The 19771-nt window shown below is 42.8% G+C and overlaps 1 protein-coding gene across 25 annotated transcripts in view; it reads left to right on the top strand.

Annotated features, from left to right (window-relative positions):
- Positions 1-2710: 2710 nt before the first annotated feature.
- The window catches only part of PPP1R12B (protein phosphatase 1 regulatory subunit 12B), a 211001-nt gene continuing 193940 nt past the window's right edge, over positions 2711-19771 (top strand). For 10 of the 25 annotated variants that reach the window (XM_033843065.2, XM_033843002.2, XM_073797947.1 and 7 more), the window contains exon 1: positions 2715-3123. In XM_033843065.2, the coding sequence (XP_033698956.1) occupies positions 2833-3123 (291 nt within the window). In that variant the 5' untranslated portion in view covers positions 2715-2832. Of the gene's footprint in view, positions 3124-19771 lie in introns of all 25 variants that reach the window. The other 15 variants (XM_073798175.1, XM_073798236.1, XM_073798112.1 and 12 more) reach the window with 3 other exon arrangements.

The raw sequence follows: 19771 nt of genomic DNA, 5'->3' as shown, positions 1-19771 counted from the left end.
TTATACAGTGCTGTATGTCAATTATATCTCAGTAAAACTGGAAGAAAAAAGTATAAAAATTATGTTTTACTTATACACAGGATTATTTGTCAGGATTTTATTCACTTGCATATAAAATATTTTTTTCTTTAGAATATTTAGGAAATCTAAACTCTCATGTTTGTTTAATGGTAGTAAACAATTGTATAAATTTATTGTTTAAGTTTACTCTCAGAGAGCCCTGCTTGGGGGAAGACGTTTCAGAAAAAAAACTTAGATGATTTTAATTTTGAAAAGCTTTTCAAATCATTATACACAGATTGATTTGTTGTTTTATTTTTGGTGGCATAACTTTTTTTTGGCTGAGCTAGTTAAATTAATTAGATTATAATAATTATCACTGAATTCCGTAAGCACATAGCTGGAAGATTCATCTCCTTCCAGGTAGGTTTGCACTTAAATTATGTAAGGAACTTAACTACTTACATTTTTCTTTAAAATCTCCAAAGAGGGTATCATTTTCTTACTACCTCAGGAAAAAAGCAAGTAAAATAGATACAGTAAGGAAGTACTACCTGGAACTTCCTAGTATTGAGACTGAATTCTTCCTATTGAGATGTAAGTTCATACCTCTTGGGAAAGTATGGATTTGACTTGGACTTGGCCAATTTTAGCTTATTTTTACAACTGGAACCAGATGTTTCTTCTTTCCTGATTCTGAATGCGAAAAGAATACAGCCAGAAGAAGTATAACATTATCGATCTATGAAAATTTTACCCTAGTTTAAAAATCCTTATTAGAAAACCAGTATGTAAAATATATGGTCCAATTATACATACTTTTTTTGAGCCGATATTGTGTACCAGGATCGTAATGTTAAAATGGTGCACGTGGATTGCTGTCAGAGATCTGTTTCCTGAGATTTCAGCAATTTGCTGAAATTTGAAAACTTGCCCTTCTCTTACTTTCTTGTTTCCTTGCCAGACTAGCAGAGTTCAGCTAATAATGGTTTCTTGAAGAGGGTTAGGTTCCTAGCTAAGTATTATTTCCTATCTGGTTTAATATCAATATTTCTTTTATTCTATAGGGACAGTTCTATTTGAGAGCTTGTGAACAATTTTAATTATCAGCAAGAGGCTGAGTTGGAATACGAAGAGGTTCCATGCTGACAAGTTACAAAGTAAACCTCATACAGAATTTTTAATTCCAATAGATGATGAGGCATGAGAAGTTCTATGGTGACTCAATTAATGTAAGGAAAATATGGCTATATAAAGTATACAGTATTACATCTTTTTATGCACATTGTTCTTCACAGTTCTCAAAGATGTATGACTTAATTAGTATTTATAAAGAATTCAAGGATACCTAATTAAGGCATATATGGATAGACGTAGTATTATTAGACATAATAATTTACATTTATATGTCCCTTTTTCATTTGATTCTTGGCTTGTCTCAGGGGAAATTGAGGCACATGATAGAACATAGTAAAGTTTCCCTTTACAACGACCTGATCATTTTTGCAACATTTTTTTAAATGAAAAACTTGAACCATACAGGAAAGTTCAAAGAACCTAATAATTGTATATGTTCTCTATCATAATGGAAAACAGTTATGTTTTGTCCAGGGCTGAAGCCCTGGGGAGTTAAAGTTACTGAGTCAACCTGACAGGTTTTAATAACCAAGTTCGCTGTGAATATGAAAATGGCCTGCGTGCTGCCTTAGGAATTTAGGACGTGCATGGTATTTTTTTTTAATTGAACTATAGTTGACTTACAATATTGTGTTTGCACCATAGTATTTTTTTGTAGCTTTGGGAAAAAAATCATGGAAGACGGGATATATGTCCCACATATGCCTCCCAAGTAAACTTAAGATCCGTGTAAAGGGTAGAAGAGGAGGAGACAGAAGGGAAATTAATATTTATTGTGAACCGGTATACGCACAGAGATAGTACTAGATATCCTTGCATGTATTATCTTATCCGCTCCACACGACCACCCTGTGAGTTTTTTTTTTTTTTTTTTTTTAATTTTTTGGCCGCGCCGGGTCTTGTGGGATTTTAGTTCCCGAGCAGGGATTGAACCGGCGCACCCAGCCGTGAAAGCGCCGAGTCCTAACCTCTGGACCTCCAGGGAATTCCCTAAGGTATTATTATTCCCATCTTACAAATCAGGGTCGGAGAAGTCAAGTAACTTGTTGGGAGGAGATCTGAACTTGAATGCGCTTCCCACTACACCTGCGAGCATCAATCCCAGGATCTCTTCAGGGCCACCTGTTAATGCGTTCTAAATTACAACGTTAATAAAGCTCTGCATTTACAACCAGGACACGGTTTTGAGAGTTTCGGGTACTTTCCGTCCAGTTTTCCCCAATAGAAAGTAGGGATAATTACCGACCCCTTTTCCACTTCAAAAGACTGACGTGATAGTTAGGGAGCCGAGATTAGCTGTAACTCAGAACAAGAATAAACTACGACTCCCAACAAGCCCGCGGAGGTGCCTCGGGCGGGGGACAGCTCCCGCTTCGGGGCAGAGGTGACCCCGCGCGTCCGCGGCCAAGCAGGGAGCCCCCCCCCCCGGGCCGCGCCTCTTTCCCGATGCATCCAGGGACTTGTAGTTCCCTTTGGGCGCGGGTGCGCCCGGGGGAAGGGGGGCGCGCGGATCTCCTACTACAAAGTCCCGTGATGCAACCGGGGCTTCGCCGCGCCTGCGTGCTGAGGCCGCGAAGGAGTGCGGGCGGCGCGGGCAGCGGAGCAGTAAAGATGGCCGCGCGCGGGTCTCCGCCCTCCGCTCCCGGCTGAGACGCTTGGCGGCGGCTGCGGCGGCGGCCCGCAGCAGCGGCGGCGATGGCGGAGATGGAGCACCTGGGCGGGAAGCGGGCCGAGTCGGCGCGGGCACGGCGGGCCGAGCAGCTGCGGCGCTGGCGGGGCTCGCTGACGGAGCAGGAGCCCGCCGACCGGCCGGGCGCGGAGCTGCCGCCGCAGGCTCAGCGCGGGGGCCCGCGGGTCCGCTTCGAGGACGGCGCCGTGTTCCTGGCCGCCTGCTCTAGCGGGGACACCGACGAGGTGAGGCGGCTCCTGGCCCGGGGCGCCGACGTGGACACGGCCAACGTGGACGGCCTGACCGCCCTGCACCAGGTGAGCGCACGGGGCCGGTGGCCGAGCCGCCTTCCGCCCCCACCCCCGTGGCAGGGGTCCCCGCCGCCCGGCAGTGTCCGCATCCCGCCGCCCCCAGTCGGCGCGGTGTCCCCCGGTGCGCGCCCGCGCCGCCTGCCCGGTTCCCTCTCGGAAGCCGGCTTTCCGTTCTCCCGGGAGCGAGTCCGGGGTCGGGCCGGGGCTGGCGGGTCTGGGTCCGCGCCGCGTCCTCTGGTTTGCGATGGTTCGAAGGCAGCTTCCGTGTCCCGCGGGCCCAACTCGCGAGCCCCCGACCTCACGCTCTCCCCGCCAGCGTTACCCGCGCCGGCGGAGAACCAACCTGCGGAATCACCTGGTTTGCTTGATGCTCGTGGAATAGTCTTTCTTTCTTTCTTTTCCCCTAAAGCCCCCTGTGGAAATGACACGCCCCGGATCGGGCTGTAATCTGTGGACTGTGGGTAACTTGACAGTTAGTTCTGTGCTTGGTACGAACACCTTCACTTTCCCCCTCTTATGCAACCATGTTCTGTGTGGCTGTCATGACTAACTCCACCCTCCCTCTCCACGTGGAACTCCATCAGTTATTTCGGTGAGCCGAGAGCTGGACACCCACTCTTAATCTCTTGTTTCCCTTCTGCTGTCTGTGCAAAGTGGATGTGTTGGCATGAGAATCCGCTTATAAATAATAAAGTTCGCGTCATACCACTTCCCTGAACACATTAGCCAGTACCTTAAAATTCGTCCTCACCATGTTTGCAGTCCTTTTTTTTTTTCAGATAAAAGAACCTTCTTTTCACCCTGTTATATGCATTTCTTCATGTTCTTAACAGTGCCCCACCTAAGGTAGCAACCAACATTTGTGTAGTCCTTTGCTTTTAAAAAATTATTTTATATGTCTTACTGCATGTAATCTCAGCAGTGAGCCTTTGAAGTAGGTGTGGCAGGTAGTGTTGTTATAATAACCGTTTTACAGTTGAGGAATCTGAAGCTTAGAAAATGGTTGCTTGTGCGAGATTACAGGGGCGAGAAGTTGCACTTAGGCATGGATTTTTCAGATTTAAGCTCCAGAGCTGTATATCTCACCTAATAAGGAGCTGAATATAAATAAGATGGACGCAAAAGAGTGTAACCGAAAGTGGGGTCCGGCTGCTCGCAAGCCAATAAAGAGGCAAGTTTGGTGGAAAGGAAAGTTTGGTTTACTTTGGATGCCAGCAAGTGGAGGGGGGGTGGGGCAGAGGGTGGACGCCTGCCTAAAGGCCGACTCCCCCCACCGACAATCAGTGGCCAAGAGCTTTTACGGGGGAGTTTCAGGGATGTATAGGCAGAGGGAGGGGGCTACATGCAGAAACAGCACAGTCAGCTCTGACGGTCATCTTGAAATTGGTCATCGGTGGTCTGATCAGCGTCATCTTGATTGTTTTTAAGTACAGTTAGGCTTCAGTTCCAGGGTCGGTTTGTTCCCATTTCTTGAGGCTGGTTCTCAGAACTGTGGCAGCTTAGGTCATGACTACAGCCTGGTCATCATGTAGTTAACTTCTTCCAGCTGGCGGGGGTTTCAGTATCTACAAAGTAAACAGCTCACAGGATATGGCTCAGAATATTATGTGTAGCCCTTGAGGAGGGACTGAAGGTCCTTGACCATGCTTAAGGACTAAACTATTATTATTAGGTCTCCTTTGACTGTTTTCCTTTGTTTCTGCATTTTCTCACTTTTCTGATTAAACTTATTCTTTGACTAAAGTTATTCCACAGACAAAAGGCAGGCTGAGGACATGGGGGGCATAGACCATAGGGTCCTTCTCTGTTTCAAGAGAGCCACGTGCATTATTTTAAATTTCTGAGCCCTTTGAGAGGATGAATTTTTAGTTTTCAGATGTATTTGGGATGATGAGATTGAGGTCTAGATTCTGAAAGAAAACACTTGAAGGGGTCCTAGAGGCTAGAGGAGTAGAAACCTGTTTCTAGTCTCCACGTGTTCTTTATTGAAGCACAGTTTTCTGAGTATAACTCAGTAGCCCTGTTTCTTTTAAGGTGACTCTGCCAGCTGAGCCTGGCCCTTACCACACACATTTTAACAATGCTCTGAGAAAAAACAAAAAAACAAAAAACAATGCTCTGAGAAAAGCACCTACTTTGAGGTTACTCCTGGTAGGTCTCCTTCCCACACCAGGAAAGCAGTTTTCTGACCCCTTTTCCTGAGACTGGTCCCCTTAGTGTCTTTCTTTCTCTCTTAATTACCACCCCAGATTGTGAAGTGCAACTTCTCTCAGTTAATATTCTTTCACATTCCGCAATCTCCTGAAATAGGAGAGGAAGAGATGACAGCTGTGGAATTTTCTTTGAAACACCTGCCGGTGCACTATGGCATTCCTCCCTATTTACAGGGCTGGTGGTGAGTTGAGTTGACCAGGTATACTCAATACTAGGAAATTCAGCTAAAGATTAAGCTGCTTGAAGATGTGAGATCAAGCAAACCTTATGTTGAGAGACCGTCCCTTTGCTTGAATCAAGACAGGGGCTTATATTGGCTCAGGAATCCTTTTACAAGTCAGTTTCTGCAGAGTTACAGTATGTTTCTCCCATGTCTGAAGAACTCTGAAGATACATACAAGATTATTTTCAAAATGTGAGGCTGGAGCCGCCAGAGGCTGAACAGCCATCGAGTGAATGACTGCTTGTCCCGTGAAGCGGAGAGTGGTACACTTACATGAATTACTTAGTTAAAATACCCCCCTGCTGTACAAGTGTGATGTGAGCTCTCAGGATGACTGCTTCCAATCTCTCTTGTTTTGGCCGCAGCCTCCTGACCAGCTGTGGAGTATTACCTGGGCACATTGGAAGAAACTCCCAGAAGATGTTGGGGGGATGAGTTTTCTTCGCCCACAAGGTTACAATAGATGTTTTGCACTTCAGGTTGTGGCGCCTTGATGCTCCTTTTGACTTAGAGACCTTTCTTTCTTGGCAGCCTTTCCTTCTGCCACGAGGTGCTTGAGTCAAAGATAAGCTCCAGGGGGCCTATTAATAATGCTTGAAATAGACTGGGATAAGAAATGTCTCAAAGATTAGGCCTACTCTGATGAAAGCCTTGGAAACTGATGCAGTCTAACCAAACTTGGGCAAATAAATTAAGATTTGGTGTGTATGTAGAGCCGTCAATGAAAAGGGCGTTAATCTGATTATGTAACCCTTGGAAGCACATGTTTGCTCACAGAGGAATTCCCGTTTTATTTATGTGTGTATATTACAGGGCATGAAATGTGGGCTAATAATTCTGTGTGGGCTGGTGCTTTTAAAATTTTCCTTTTATTTGTTTATTTATTTTGTAAGGTCGATTATTAGCACCTATCTTGTTTCCTTAGCATTATGATCTTGGGTACTGTAGGTCCAGGTACAGGCTCTTAGAACTGTATCTACCAAATTATCAGGGTACTGAGAGGCAAGTGCTTGCCTTTGGAAAGGAGGTTTTCTGGGACTTGTTAAAATGATGCCCGCTCTTCCTTCAGAGTGTATTACATTGGCACATATGTTTATGCGGGTGTGGGGAGGGCACCTATGTCAGTACACGTGTATCTTAACACTAGGTCAGGCTGATCAGTCTTCATTTGGAGGGATACCTAGGAGACTAGAATGATACTGTGCTTGACTCAGAATTCAGGTTGGTTTTGTAACAGTCTTAGAGTCAACGTTTGGACCCTCAGGGTCACCCCAGACTGGAATTCAACTCCTAGCAGCCTCTGTCATTCTAGAGCTGCCTCAATCTGACCCTGTATTGTCAGGGAAATGAAAATTATCTATTTCCCTGGAAGAGAGGTGGAGGTAGGGATAGATGAGGGAAGGAAGAAAGACAGAGCAGTTTATATTCAGAGTGAGACAGAAGAACACTAAGATGATTACATGTTCAATTCAATTCCAAATAGTATGTATGTGTGCCGACTTATAAGATAAAACTTGTATGCTTTTTTTAATTGGGGTGTAATTGACATTTAACATTATATTAGTTTCAGGTGCACAGCATTTGCTTCAATATTTGTGTGCACTGTGGAATGATCACGGTAATAAATCTAGTCACCATGCAAAGTTAGTTTTTTTTCCCTTGTGATGAGAAATTTTAAGATACACTTTCTTGGCGACTTTCAAATATGCACTACAATGTTATTGAGTGTAATCACCTTGCAGTACATTACATCCCTGTGATTTATTTATTTATTTAACTTTTTATTTTGTTTTGGAGAATAGTTGATTAACAATGTTGTGATAGTTTCAGGTGTACAGCAGAGTGATTCAGTTATACATATACATGTATCCACTCCTTTTTCAAATTCTTTTCCCATTTAACTTGTCACATAATATTGAGCAGAGTTCCCTGTGCTATTCAGTAAGTCCCTGTGGGTTATCCACTTTAAGTATAGCAGTGAGTACATGTCAGTCCCAAGCTCCCTAACTATCCCTTCCCCCACCCTTCCTCCCTGGTGACCATAAGTTCATTCTCTAAGTCTGTGAGTCTGTTTCCGATGACTTGTTTATTTTATAACTAGAATAAAACTAGTATTCTTAATCTTTTCTCTTTTATTCCAAGTTCATTATTTACTTGTCTTATAGTTCCATGTGTGAAGGGACTTATCCTGTATATTGGTGAATTTTGCTTAGTGTTAGGTGCACAAGGTAATCTGGGATTAAGAAAACCTGTTGGCGTCTTTCTTATTGTGGATCTAGAACAGTCATCCTGAGTCATTTTGGTAGTTTACCTCTTCACATTGGTTAATAGGAGGCCTTCAGAACATGTTGGCCACCTGGCCACTTGCCTTATGAGTATTTGTCTCAAGTTGCCGTGCCATAATGGAACTCAAAGCCAGATTTGGAAATTAGGTTTATTTTGATGGTGGTTTTTTTTGGGGGGGGGTTGGGGGAGTACAGATGCAAGTGACTTGTATTTGTTCCCTAGCCAAATTTTTGTTCCCCATTCTTAAAGTCCTGTAGAGTAGCTATATACTATCGTTTGGGCTTTGGAATCTTCTCATTGAGTATTTTCCAATAGCCAAGCTGTAGTTTGTGTGTAGATGGCGCACAGTTCTGCTAAAGGTAGAGGGCTGGACAGGTCTTATTGGTAAATTAAAATTGAGTCCCTGCTTATTTTTATATTTTTAAATTAAAGTGTACTTTATATACAGTAAAATTCACCTTTTACAAATGTAGAGTTCTGACAAGTGCACACAGCTGTGTACCCACCACAGTCATGATACGGAGCACGTTCGTTGCGCCCAGGGTTGCTCTGTGCTCGCGGCCGGCTCCTCCTCCCGCCCCCAGCCCTTGGCAGCCCTTCCTCAGTTTCCTGTTCCTGTAGCCACGATGCCATGTAGACGGATCGTACAGTATGGAGCCTTTTGAATCTGGCTGCTTTCGTTTGCTGTCATGTGTTGAGGTTCACCATGTTGTTGTGTCTGTAGTGCATTGGTCTTTATTGCCGAGAGATGTTCCGAAACGTATGGATGGACCACAGTTTGTTTATCCGCTCACCAGTTGAAGGACGTTGAGGTTATTTACAGTTTCTGGTAATAATGAATAAAGCCACCATAAACATTTGCATACACATTTTTGTGTGAACATAATTTTTCATTTCTCTTGGTTATATTCCTAGGAGTGGGGCAACTGCATCACGTGGTAATGAACGTTTAACTTTAAAGGAAGCTGCCAAGCTGTTTCCCAAAGTGGCCCCACCATTTTGCTTCCAAACAGCAGTGTCTGAGTTCTGGTTGCTTCCCGTCCTTACCAGTACTTTGTGTTATTTTTTTTAAGCCATATTAATAGTCATGTAGTGGTGAGTCATTTCCAATGACAGTTATAATACTAGTAGTAGTCGTAGTGGCAGCAGCAGTAGGTGGTAAAAGTACTGATCATAGCTCCCACTATTTATGATGCTATTTACTCTGAGCCAGGGACTGTTCTGTGTTCTTCTGATATGTTAACTTGTGAGTAATACTCAGAAGAACTCACGAGATATGTACTTTATCATTGTCTGGATTTTACAGAGATGGGGAAACTGAGACACTGTCCAGGGTCACACAGGTAATGCATTGCAGAGCTGGAATTTATTTAAGCTCAGATCCCCAGTGGACACCTGGAACCGCGTGCAGTGTGGAACCCTGTATGTACGTACCCCGGGTGGGTTGGAGTGCTGCCCCTGCGAGAGAAAGCCTGTGTGTGTCTTTACAGCCGGTCCTGCATTGCCAGGGCTCCACATCTGTGGATCCAACCACCTGGGTATCGTCCAGTGCTGTAGTACATGTTTATTGAAAACATCTGCCTATAAGTGGACCTGCACAGTTCAAACCCCTGCTGTTCAAGGGTCCATGGTACTGTTATTTCCTTACTGACGGGTGGGCAGTGTATGCAGACTGGGTGTTCTGGACAGGGTGGGGCGGAGCGGGTGGACGGGAGAGTTCATCAGCTATTCTGAACGGCAGTCAATTTAAAACTTAGGGATCGCTTATTTCTGGAATTTTCCATTTGGTATTTTCTGACGACAGGTGACTGAGGAAAGTGAAACCAGGGCTAAGGAGGGGGAACTACTGTATATGTTTGCTGATAGGCACAGTTTCTGCCGTCAAGGAACTCAGTCTGGTTTGGAGATAGATAAATAAAAAAACAATTCCTTTTAGAGGGGTACATTCTATGATTCACTCCTAAGTGGAGGGACAGAGGAAGGCAGTTCAGGGTGAGAGGCAGGAATGGGTGTGGTGTGTAGGCAGAGGGCGCAGGGGAGTCCCGATGGACGTGTCGGGAGGGGTGGGGATGGGGGGGATGCAATCCTTAGTAGAGAACGGTGGGTTTGAGCAGGAGAGGTAACCCAACCATAGCAGTGTTTTAGGAATAGGAAGCTGTAATTGGATTTCAGAATGGATGGAGGGACAGAGATGAAGGAACCAGCTGAGAGAATAGAGAAGAGAATAGAGAAGAGAAGAGAAGAGAAGAGAGAAGAGAAAAGTAATACAGTTCTAGCCTGAGTCTGAGAGACTTGTGTTATTCAGACAGGAATAGGATTCAGTCCCGCATTGGACTGAGCTGCTCTGAAGACATCCACATAGAAATATCCTGTCGACATCTGTGTGATTCAAGGCCCGTCATCACCTCCCATCTAGGCTCCGGTTCTCTCACATTTAAAATGAGAGACTTGGATATTAGCATAAAGGTGAGAGTTGAAGGGATGAGTGTGAAGAGGATGGGGTAAAATATGAAAGAGGAGAGCAAAAAGCACAATGCGGTGGCAGCAGAGGAGGCAGAAGTTCCGGTTAGAGCTGTAGGGTAGGTGGTAGGTGGAGTGATGCCCGTCAGGACCTAATCCTCAGGACCTGTGGCTCTTACCTTACCTGGTAACAGGGCCTTTGCAAATGTAACTAAATTTAGGATCTCGCGCTGGGAAGATTTGCCTGGATTATCCAGATGAGCCCAATGTCATCTGAAGGGTCTTTGTGAAAGGAGGCAGAACGGTCAGTAGTAGGAGATGTGATGGCAGAAATGAGGCTGGAGCTGTTGAGGAAAGGGCCAAGAGACAAGGCGGGCGGGCAGCCTCGCGCAGCTGAAAAGGGCGCGGGGACAGAGTCCTCCCTCAGAGCCTCCAGAAGGAGCTGGCCCCGCCGGTGAGACTGACTTTAGACTTCTGACCTCCAGATCTGTGAGACGGTGAATACATGTACTTTTAAGGCACTGAGTTTATGATCATTTGTTGCAGCAGCAAGAGGAAACTAATGCAAAGGAGAACCGAGAAAGCACAGTGATACTGAGGAGTTTTAGGAATGAATGGTCAATAATGTAAAAGGAAATGGAGGAAGAGGCCTGAAAAAAACTTAGATTTGGTCATTTATAATTTTTGAAAGAGCAGTTTCAGTGGGAAGGTGTTTTGAGGACTATTCATGGAGATTATATGACATTTTTACTATTAGGGATAACTTGTTAGTCTTTCTGTTGACTTTTGGAAGGGGAAAAAAAAAGATCTACCATCAGTGTGATTACAGCTGTAAATTAGGGCCCAAAGTATATGAGAAGACTCCTAAAAGGCTGGTTTCCGGTTAGTTCAAGAGGTTTCATAATTTATGAGTTACGAATATTTTAGGATATTAAACCTGGCACTAGAGGCAGGAAGGTTGCATTCCTGTTACTGAAGGGCTGACTAGCTAGTTTAGGTTATTTTATTTCCCAGTTCTGCTTTGGCCCATTTCCCACTCATTAGCACTGTCACTGGAAGGCAGCCTTAGTGGAGCCGTGACAGGGAGGTTAGTGCCAGCAAACTGTTTCACCTGCTGTTTATTCTTTCACATTCATTTACTGAATGAATAGATGTGCCGGACTCTGTGCTTCTTGTTACATAGCAATTGATACATCTTAGAATCTAAATAGAATTTGGGGAATGCTCTCCAGAATACCTTGTTACTGTTATCATTTATAATAGGAAATTGGCAATGTAGTGATTTCCTTTCTTCCTTCCTTTCTCTTTCTTTCTTTCTTTCTTTCTCTCTCTTTCTTTCTTTCATTTTTGGCTGCATTGGGTCTTCGTTGCTGCACACGGGCTTTCTCTAGTTGGGGTGAGCGAGGGGTACTCTTCCTTGCGGTGTGCGGGCTTCTCATTGCCGTGGCTTCTCTTGTTGCAGAGCATGGGCTCTAGGCGCGGGCTTCAGTAGTTGTGGCACATGGGCTCAGTAGTTGTGGCACACGGGGCTTAGTTGCTCGGCTGCATGTGGGATCTTCCTGGACCAGGGCTCGAACCTTGTGTCCCCTGCATTGGCAGGTGGATTCCCAACCACTGCACCACCAGGGAAGTTCCATGTAGTGATTTTCTATTTTAGCATTCTGGCTTTTGGAGGTTGGAGGGGAGTATTACATTCATCAGCATTTGCAACTGTTTTCATCTGTACTTGAGGATGAAAATGATCCTGTTTTCCTAAAGATGGTGGAAGAGGGAAGTTTGAGATCTTTAATTAATCTTTAGTGGTTCAATAAATCCAGATAAACGATCTCGACCCAGAGTTTTGTATAAGGCAAAGAATTGAAAACACATTTGGGTTACTAAACAAAGCTCGCTCAAATTGTTGACTCTTTCTGGCTTTGAATTTATTTCTTTTTCTGCTTTTGAAGTATAATTTAAAAATGTTTCTTAGATTTTAGATTGTAACCAGTTTGAGTAAATTTGGGGGGCTTGAAGTTTTATCAGGCACGCAGAGTGTGTATTTGTTTCGTAAGTCAAGTTAATTGGAAAACTGAAGCCTTAGTTTTCAATATTGAAAATTGATCTGTATGTAGTTTCTGATGCAGTGTTGTACTACATTGTACTTATGGAATGGGTTTATGTAAGAATTTAGAAAAGATTTAGTTCTTAGTATACTTAAACATCATAATACTGTGGCAATCTGTTGGAATCATGTTCTAATGCAATTTTCGGAAAATATTTTACAGTGCCACGCTCTGAATATCCGTGATATATCTGGAAAAACCTGGCTTTTACATATGAATTTTTGGTCTAGTGACCTACTTTCTTTTCGTTTTTAAACTTTTAAATTATGGAATATTTCAAAATACAAAAATAGAATAGTATAATGAATTCTCAAAAGTTGTCAACTCATTCCCAGTCTTGTTTCATTTTTAGATCCTTCGCTCCCCATCCCCAATATACTGGATTATTTTACAGCCAATCCTAATTATCACATAATTTTATTTGTAAATATGTATTTGTAAGAGATAGGAATTTAAATAAAAACAATTTCATTAACACACCTGGTATTCAGTAGTGTTTAAATTTCCCTGGTGGTTCATGAATTTTTTTTTTTTTTTTTTTTTTTTTACTGTTGGTTTATTCAAATAAGGTCTGCATTGGTTCATAGGTACCTTAAGACTCTCTTAATCTATAGTTTCCTCCTCGTTTTTTTTCCTCTGTATTTTATTTGTTGAAAAACTGAATTATTTGTACTGTAGAGTTTCCCACAATCTTGATTCTGCTGACTGCATGCTTATAATGTTAACATGTTCCTTTGTCTCCTGTATTTTCTATAAACTGATGATAAGATCCAGAGATTTGATCTGATTCAGATTTGAATTTTTTGGCAAGAGTACATCATAGGTGGTGGTATATACTTCTGTCAGGAGGTACCTAATATCAAGTTATCTCTTTGTGGTTTAGTGGCCATTGGTGGCCTAAACAGAATTTTGAAGTTTCAAGCCAGCCTTGACTAGACCTGAATTCTATTAATCAATACATTCTTCTAATCATCATCACATCTCCCTGTGTTGACCTTCTACTCGGGATACCAAATATCGGTTCAAAGCGTGTAAATTGTGAACCTTGTGAATAAAGTGGCTCATACAGGTCAGTGTAGTGTATTGACTGTTGCACGGCTTGACGTGGGGCTCGGCAAATATAGATCAGTGCCTTCGTGTGTAAAGCTTTGTCAGTGACGATGACCGTGGGGTAAACTTTATCGCCTTTTCAAATCTGTTTCATTAACTCTTAGCTGAAGTTCCCCCTATTTTGATATACTGTTCAAAGTTCTGGTTCAGTACTGTGGTTTCTTGCCCCCCAATGTCACCACCAGCCCTTGAGCTTTATCATAAAAGAAAACTTCGAAGGAAAGGATCCAAAGAAAACTAAAAAGTAGAGTAAATTGGCTGTACGGGGAGAAGAGAGACTTCCTTCCCAGGGCCCTGCCTTATAAGGGGGGAGGCGGGAAGAGAGGAGTGTCCATTCTGGGTGTATCAGTCAGCTGTGGGCAGATGATGCGCTCATCTTTGAAAATGGAAGTGACATTTGGAACATTCAAATGGAGACTGGGTTGGTCGGCAAGGAGAGGTCTGCCCTTCTAGTTGAATGGGAATTTCACAGCAGGGTGTATTGTTTTACAGACTGTGTTTTATTTATATGGGGCATTTCATGGGAAGCAGGTTTACTCTCTTTCTGCTTCTCTGCAGCATTTTTCCAGGTGTCTTTTTTTAGTTAGTTATTTTTATTCTTTCTTTCATTCATTTTAAAAGTCGGCTGGCCTAGCTATGAGATGTGGCTCTAAAGTGCCAAACACATTATGTTTGGGTCCTTTGGATGCAGCTTCACAGTTTTGTGATCATGCCTCTCGTATTGAGGCATGTTTAGATTGTCCCCTCTTGACGGTAAATAGCATGGAAAATGAGGTCAGAAGAATGACTCATCTCACTGTAAATCACCAGGGGTGATGGAAATGGTTCTGAAGGGTCACCAAGCTGCTGTTCATCTGCTGAGAGCCTTCTTCCCTGCTGGAGAGCTCCCGCAGCACAGGGGCCAGGTGAAAAGGCCCATCCATTCGCGTCTCCCGACTGCCGCGCTGGGCACAGGACTGGCGTCAGGAGAGTCTTCCTGCTGGGACTCTCAGTGCTCAGTGGGTATTTGTGGCAGGCATGGACTCATGGTCATGGTTGGCACCAGTTGTCAGGTGCAAGGAGACGCTGTGTGCCTTGCTTAAGCTCTTTCTTTGCTAACGCCCGTCCCCGACAGGATCACCAAGGCTCAAGGGTTTTGAATGGGAAATAACTTTGAAGCATAAGTCAGTTACATTATTGTTACGAAGGCTATTACTGTATCTTCTTTTTCTTTTTTTTTTAAAATATCAAAAGAAGAGAAATTTCCCGTTCTGTCTCCATAACGCACTTCTGTGGTTTGGATCTTTAAAAATTTAAATGATCCTTTATTAAGTTTTTTTGGGGTTTTTTTTGGCCAAGTATTTATTGAGTACTTCTTAGATGCCAGATCCTATAGTAGATGCTGGGATACAAAGATGGCATAGTCCCTGCCCTCAGGGATTGGGAAACTCACAGGTTTAAACACACAGTCTAGTCCATATTGCTCCTGTTAAGCGTTGACTCCATTTCCTATTACCCTGTTCATAGGAAAAGTGCAGAGAGAGTGTTGATCATTATCTACAATTTGCCTTTGTATATTTTTAGATAATCAGCCTTCTCTGATCCAGTCTTCTTTATTCTGATCTAATACCCATCCCTTTATTTAAGATCAGTTTCCGAATCATTAATCATTTTGCTGTCTCTTCTGTGGATTTCCTAGCTCTGCAGCTCCCTTTGGCCTCACTGGCTCAGGGGTAAGAGTCAGTAATGGCTTCAGCTCTGGGGGCTACCACTAGGGGAAAAGACTTGTTAGAGGGGCACTTTAATGCAGAGTTGCAGGACTGGCCATATATATTGTTTTGTTATAGGATTATCAAGTTTCAGGACACCATAGCAGAAAGAACCTTAGAGGACAACATCTTATCCACCTTTGTCATTTTTACAAATGAGCAATCTGAGGCCTGGAAAGCAGCTGAAAGAGTACCGTAAGCACGGAACAGAAATAAAATATGATGAAATGTTTTATTTATAAAACAAGTCAGATTTCTGCCTGATATTCTTCTCTGTCTCTGAAAATGTGGTTGTTTGCAAGATAACTTCAAGAAAAAGCAGAATGTTCTCTAACTCCTTTTGAACTTTTGAAGAAGGATGATACCATATGGTTGTATTTCTCTTTAAAAAACTTCAATATAATAGAAACATCATGGGATAATTATTCACATTCCAAGAAAATGAATCTAAGAGTTCTTTTAAGTATTGGTTTCCCATTTGACTTATTCATCTGTATATTTACTGCTAAGCAACATAACATTAAAATGAAATTATATAAAAGAAAAAACAATTCATTAGTACACCATTAGTACACAAAATGATTAAGATTATGAGCCTTGGAATCGGGTGTACCTGGGTTGTAATCCTGGTTTTGCTACTTATCTAAGCTTTGTGTTACGCTATCTGAACTCAGTGCCTGATTCTTAGGAGGCACTTGGTGAAGTTCCGTCAGTCCTAAGACGAAGACCACGGTATTTAACGAGGCCTTACTGTGACCCACCGGGCACTGTGTGAGCTCATCCCCTGTTATCCCTCGGAACTTGTCTCCCCCTTGTTCTGTCCCACTGGCTGCCACTGCAGCCACCCTGGCCTCCCTGTTTCTCGGGAACCCCAGTTGCTGCTCTCCCTAAAAGGCCTTGCATCTCTTGTTCCTTCTGCCTGGAATCCTCTTACGTCAGATATCCCCATGGCTGGCTTTTTTTTTTTTCTTTAGACTTCCGCAGAGTCTTTATTCAAATGTCACCTTTGTAGTGAAGCATTTCCTGGCCATCCTATCTAAAAATGATAGATGAACTGTCCTCACTTTCTCATTTTTAAAAATTGAGGTATATTTTACTTGTAGTAAAAATGCATAGATATTACGTCTGTAATTGATGGGTTTTGAGAGTGTATACAACCACGTGCCCATCACCCAGATCAAGAAACAGGACATTTTCATCATCCTTGGAAGTTCCTCTCGAACCTCCTTTCCCCAGGGAATCATAGTTAGGATTTCTATCATTCTGCATTAGTCTTGACTGTTCTTAAAATGGATTATATTGTGTGTACTGTTTTATGTTTGGTTTCTTCAACTGAACATGTGTTTGAGGTTTATCCATTCCTTTGTATGGCTGAGTAGTATTCCACTGTGTGACTATTCCACAATTTGCTTATCCTCCTGTTGATTGACATTTGGGTTATTTCCTCTTTTGTTGGTGTCCATTATGAATAAAGCTGTTATGAATGTTGTTCTGTAAGTCTTTTCATAGACATATGTTTTCATTTCTCTTGGGCAAATACATAGGAATGAAATTGCTGGGTCCTAGAGTTGTAAAATTCTAACTTTATTAACAGCGTGCAGTTTTCCAGTGTGGTTGTAGCATTTTACACTATCCTAGCCATGAATGAGAGTTCTGTTTGCTCTGCATCCTTGTTAATTTTTGATAATGTCAGTCTTTTTTTGTTGTTGTTTAGTCATTGAATATTAGTCATTCTAGTATTTGTGTATGGTTATCTCATTGTGGTTTTAATTTGCATTTAGTGACTAATAATGTTGAATACCTTCTCAGTATTTTTTGGTCATTTGGGGAGAGAGAGAGAGAGAGAAGTGTCTCGTTCAAATCTTTGGCACTTAAAAACATTTTTTGTCTTTTTATTGATTTGTAGACATTCTTTATATTTTCTGGATATAAGTCCTTGTTTTGATATGCATTATAAATATTTTTCTCCCTGTGGCTTGTTTTGTCATGTTCTTATCTTTTTCTTTAAATAAACCTTTTATTTTAGAGTGATTTTAGAGTTACAAAAAAGTTGCAAAGCTAGTTCAGAGAGAGCTTGTATACCCGTCACCCAGCTGCCCCTAGTGTTAACATCTTACATAATGATGGCATGTTTGCCCAGACAGTATTGTGTTGTTTTATTGATGTTCTGAATGGCGTTTTCCTCATATTATCTAACCAGTTTAAGCTGCTTTTTTAAAAATTTATTTATTTATTTTTGGCCGCATTGGGTCTTCACTGCTGTGTGTGGGCCTTCTCTAGTCGTGGGGAGCAGGGGCCACTCTTAGTTGCAGTGTGCAGGCTTCTCATTGCAGTGTCTTGTCTTGTTGTGGAGCACAGGCTCTAGGCACGTGGGCTTCAGTAGTTGTGGCACGTGGGCTCAGTACTTGTGGCTCGTGGGCTCTAGAGCGCAGGCTCAGTAGTTGTGACACACGGGCCTAGTTGCTCTGCGGCATGTGGGATCTTCCCAGACCGGGGCATTGAACCTGCGTCCCCTGCATTGGCAGGCGGACTCTCAACCACTGCGCCACTAGGGAAGTCCCTGGCAGGCGGATTCATTTGTTTTTTTCTTTTGTTGTTTGTGCTTTTAATATCATATCTAAGAAGTGATTGACTAATCCAAGGTCACAAATATTCACATCTATATTTTCTTCTAAGAGTTTTATAGTTTTAGTTACTACATTTTGGTCTTTGATCCATTCTGAGTTAGTTTTTCATATGGTGTGAGGTAGAGCTCCAACTTCATTCTTTTGCATGCAAATGTCCAGGTGCCTCAGCACCATTTGTTGCAAAAACTCTAAAGTTTAAACCTTTCCTTTTCTGGTCTGCATTTTTTGATGAGAACCTCAAAGAGTGTTGAATAATAATAGTGATGGAAGGCATCTTCCATCTGTTGTCTTTCTTTATTTAGGATGTCTGTCATATGTCTCCATTAAATATGATGTTTACTTTGTTTTTAATAGCTTCTTTTGGTTAAGCAATTTATTTCTAGTTAAGGTTTTTAAAAACCTTTTTTATTGCAAAATTTAATACACATACAGAAAAGTATATGTAAAACAAAAATATATAGTCAATGGATTTTTATAAAGCAAAGGCCTGAGTTACCATCACCTTGGTCAAGAAATGAAAGATTATTTGCTAACTGTTCTAAGATCAGGAATGAATATTAATTTTTTGATCTCTTTGATGTTAGAGCCATTAGTTAATAACCCTGGGAAGTTTAAAAGGTATTTGAGTCATGTCACACATAGTATGCTTTAAAAGTGCCTCTGGGCTTCCCTGGTGGCGCAGTGGTTAAGAATCTGCCTGCTAATGCAGGGGACACAGGTTCGAGCCCTGGTCCGGGAAGATCCCACGTGCCACGGAGCAACTAAGTCCGTGTGCCACAACTACTGAGCCTGTGCTGTAGAGCCTGCGAGCCACAACTACTGAAGCCTGTGCGCCTAGAGCACGGGCTCCGCAACAAGAGAAGCCACCACAGTAAGAAGCCCGCGCACCACAACGAAGAGTAGCCCCCGCTCGCCGCAACTAGAGAAAGCCCGCGTGCAGCAACGAAGACCCAACACAGCCAGAAAAAAAGTGCCTTTTCCCCCCAGAAAAGTGCCAGTTATCAACTGTAGTTTAGCTGAGCCACTGAGGCTGCCGTGATTTAACATTTCCAGGAAGATCTGTTTTTCTCCTCAGCTTTGTAAGGGCCATCCACCTGCATTCTCGTTGTCTGTCCTTGGATGGCTCACAGGTACCTCAAACCCAGCATATTCACGGGTTCCTGTGTTTCCTCTCTCAGTAAATGGCACCTCCCTCTACCCAGCTGTTATGCGAAACCTGGGTAACATCTGTGGCTCCTTATTTTTCTTGATTCGCTTGTTCACAGTTATTGTGTGTTAGGTGCTTATTAGGCCTGAGGGTGCGCAGGGAACAAAACAGACATGGTCCTCTCGTGAGCTTCCAGCCATCAGGTCCTGCGGATTCATCTCCTACATGTCTCTTGAGTCTGTCTGCTTTCATTTGGTCTCTTTTTCATTACTTTAGTTCAAGCCTTTATCTCTCACCTGGGTAATAGAAATAGTCTGCTGAGTGGTTTCCCCGCTTCTCCTCGTTTCCTCTGTTTCCTATACTTCAGCCAAGAGTTGCTGAACATTGCATACTTCCCTTAAAACTGTTAAGTGGTTGGCATTGCCCTGTTCTCTAGTCTCCTTCTCACCATTTCCAACTTTGGATTCTGTGCTGCAGCTACATTGATTGTCTTTCATTCCCTCAGTTATGGTGTGTTCTCTTGTCTCCCCTTTCCCAACCTTATTGTCTCTCCTCTTTGCCTGCCCATCTTTCAGGTCTCAGATTCAACATCGTTGCTTCTAATTCCCCCTGCCACCCCGTGGCTTACCCATACTCTGTTTTCCCGTGTTAGGTGCTTCTCCTATGCTTTCCCTTGGTATCTTATAGCTTACCTGTCATGGCACTTGACATATAGTCTTATAGTTTCTCATTTAATT

Source organism: Tursiops truncatus, chromosome 1, assembly GCF_011762595.2.
Source record: "Tursiops truncatus isolate mTurTru1 chromosome 1, mTurTru1.mat.Y, whole genome shotgun sequence".
In the NCBI taxonomy this organism is placed as follows: Eukaryota; Metazoa; Chordata; class Mammalia; order Artiodactyla; family Delphinidae; genus Tursiops; species Tursiops truncatus.
This window is presented reverse-complemented; position numbering and strand designations above follow the sequence as displayed.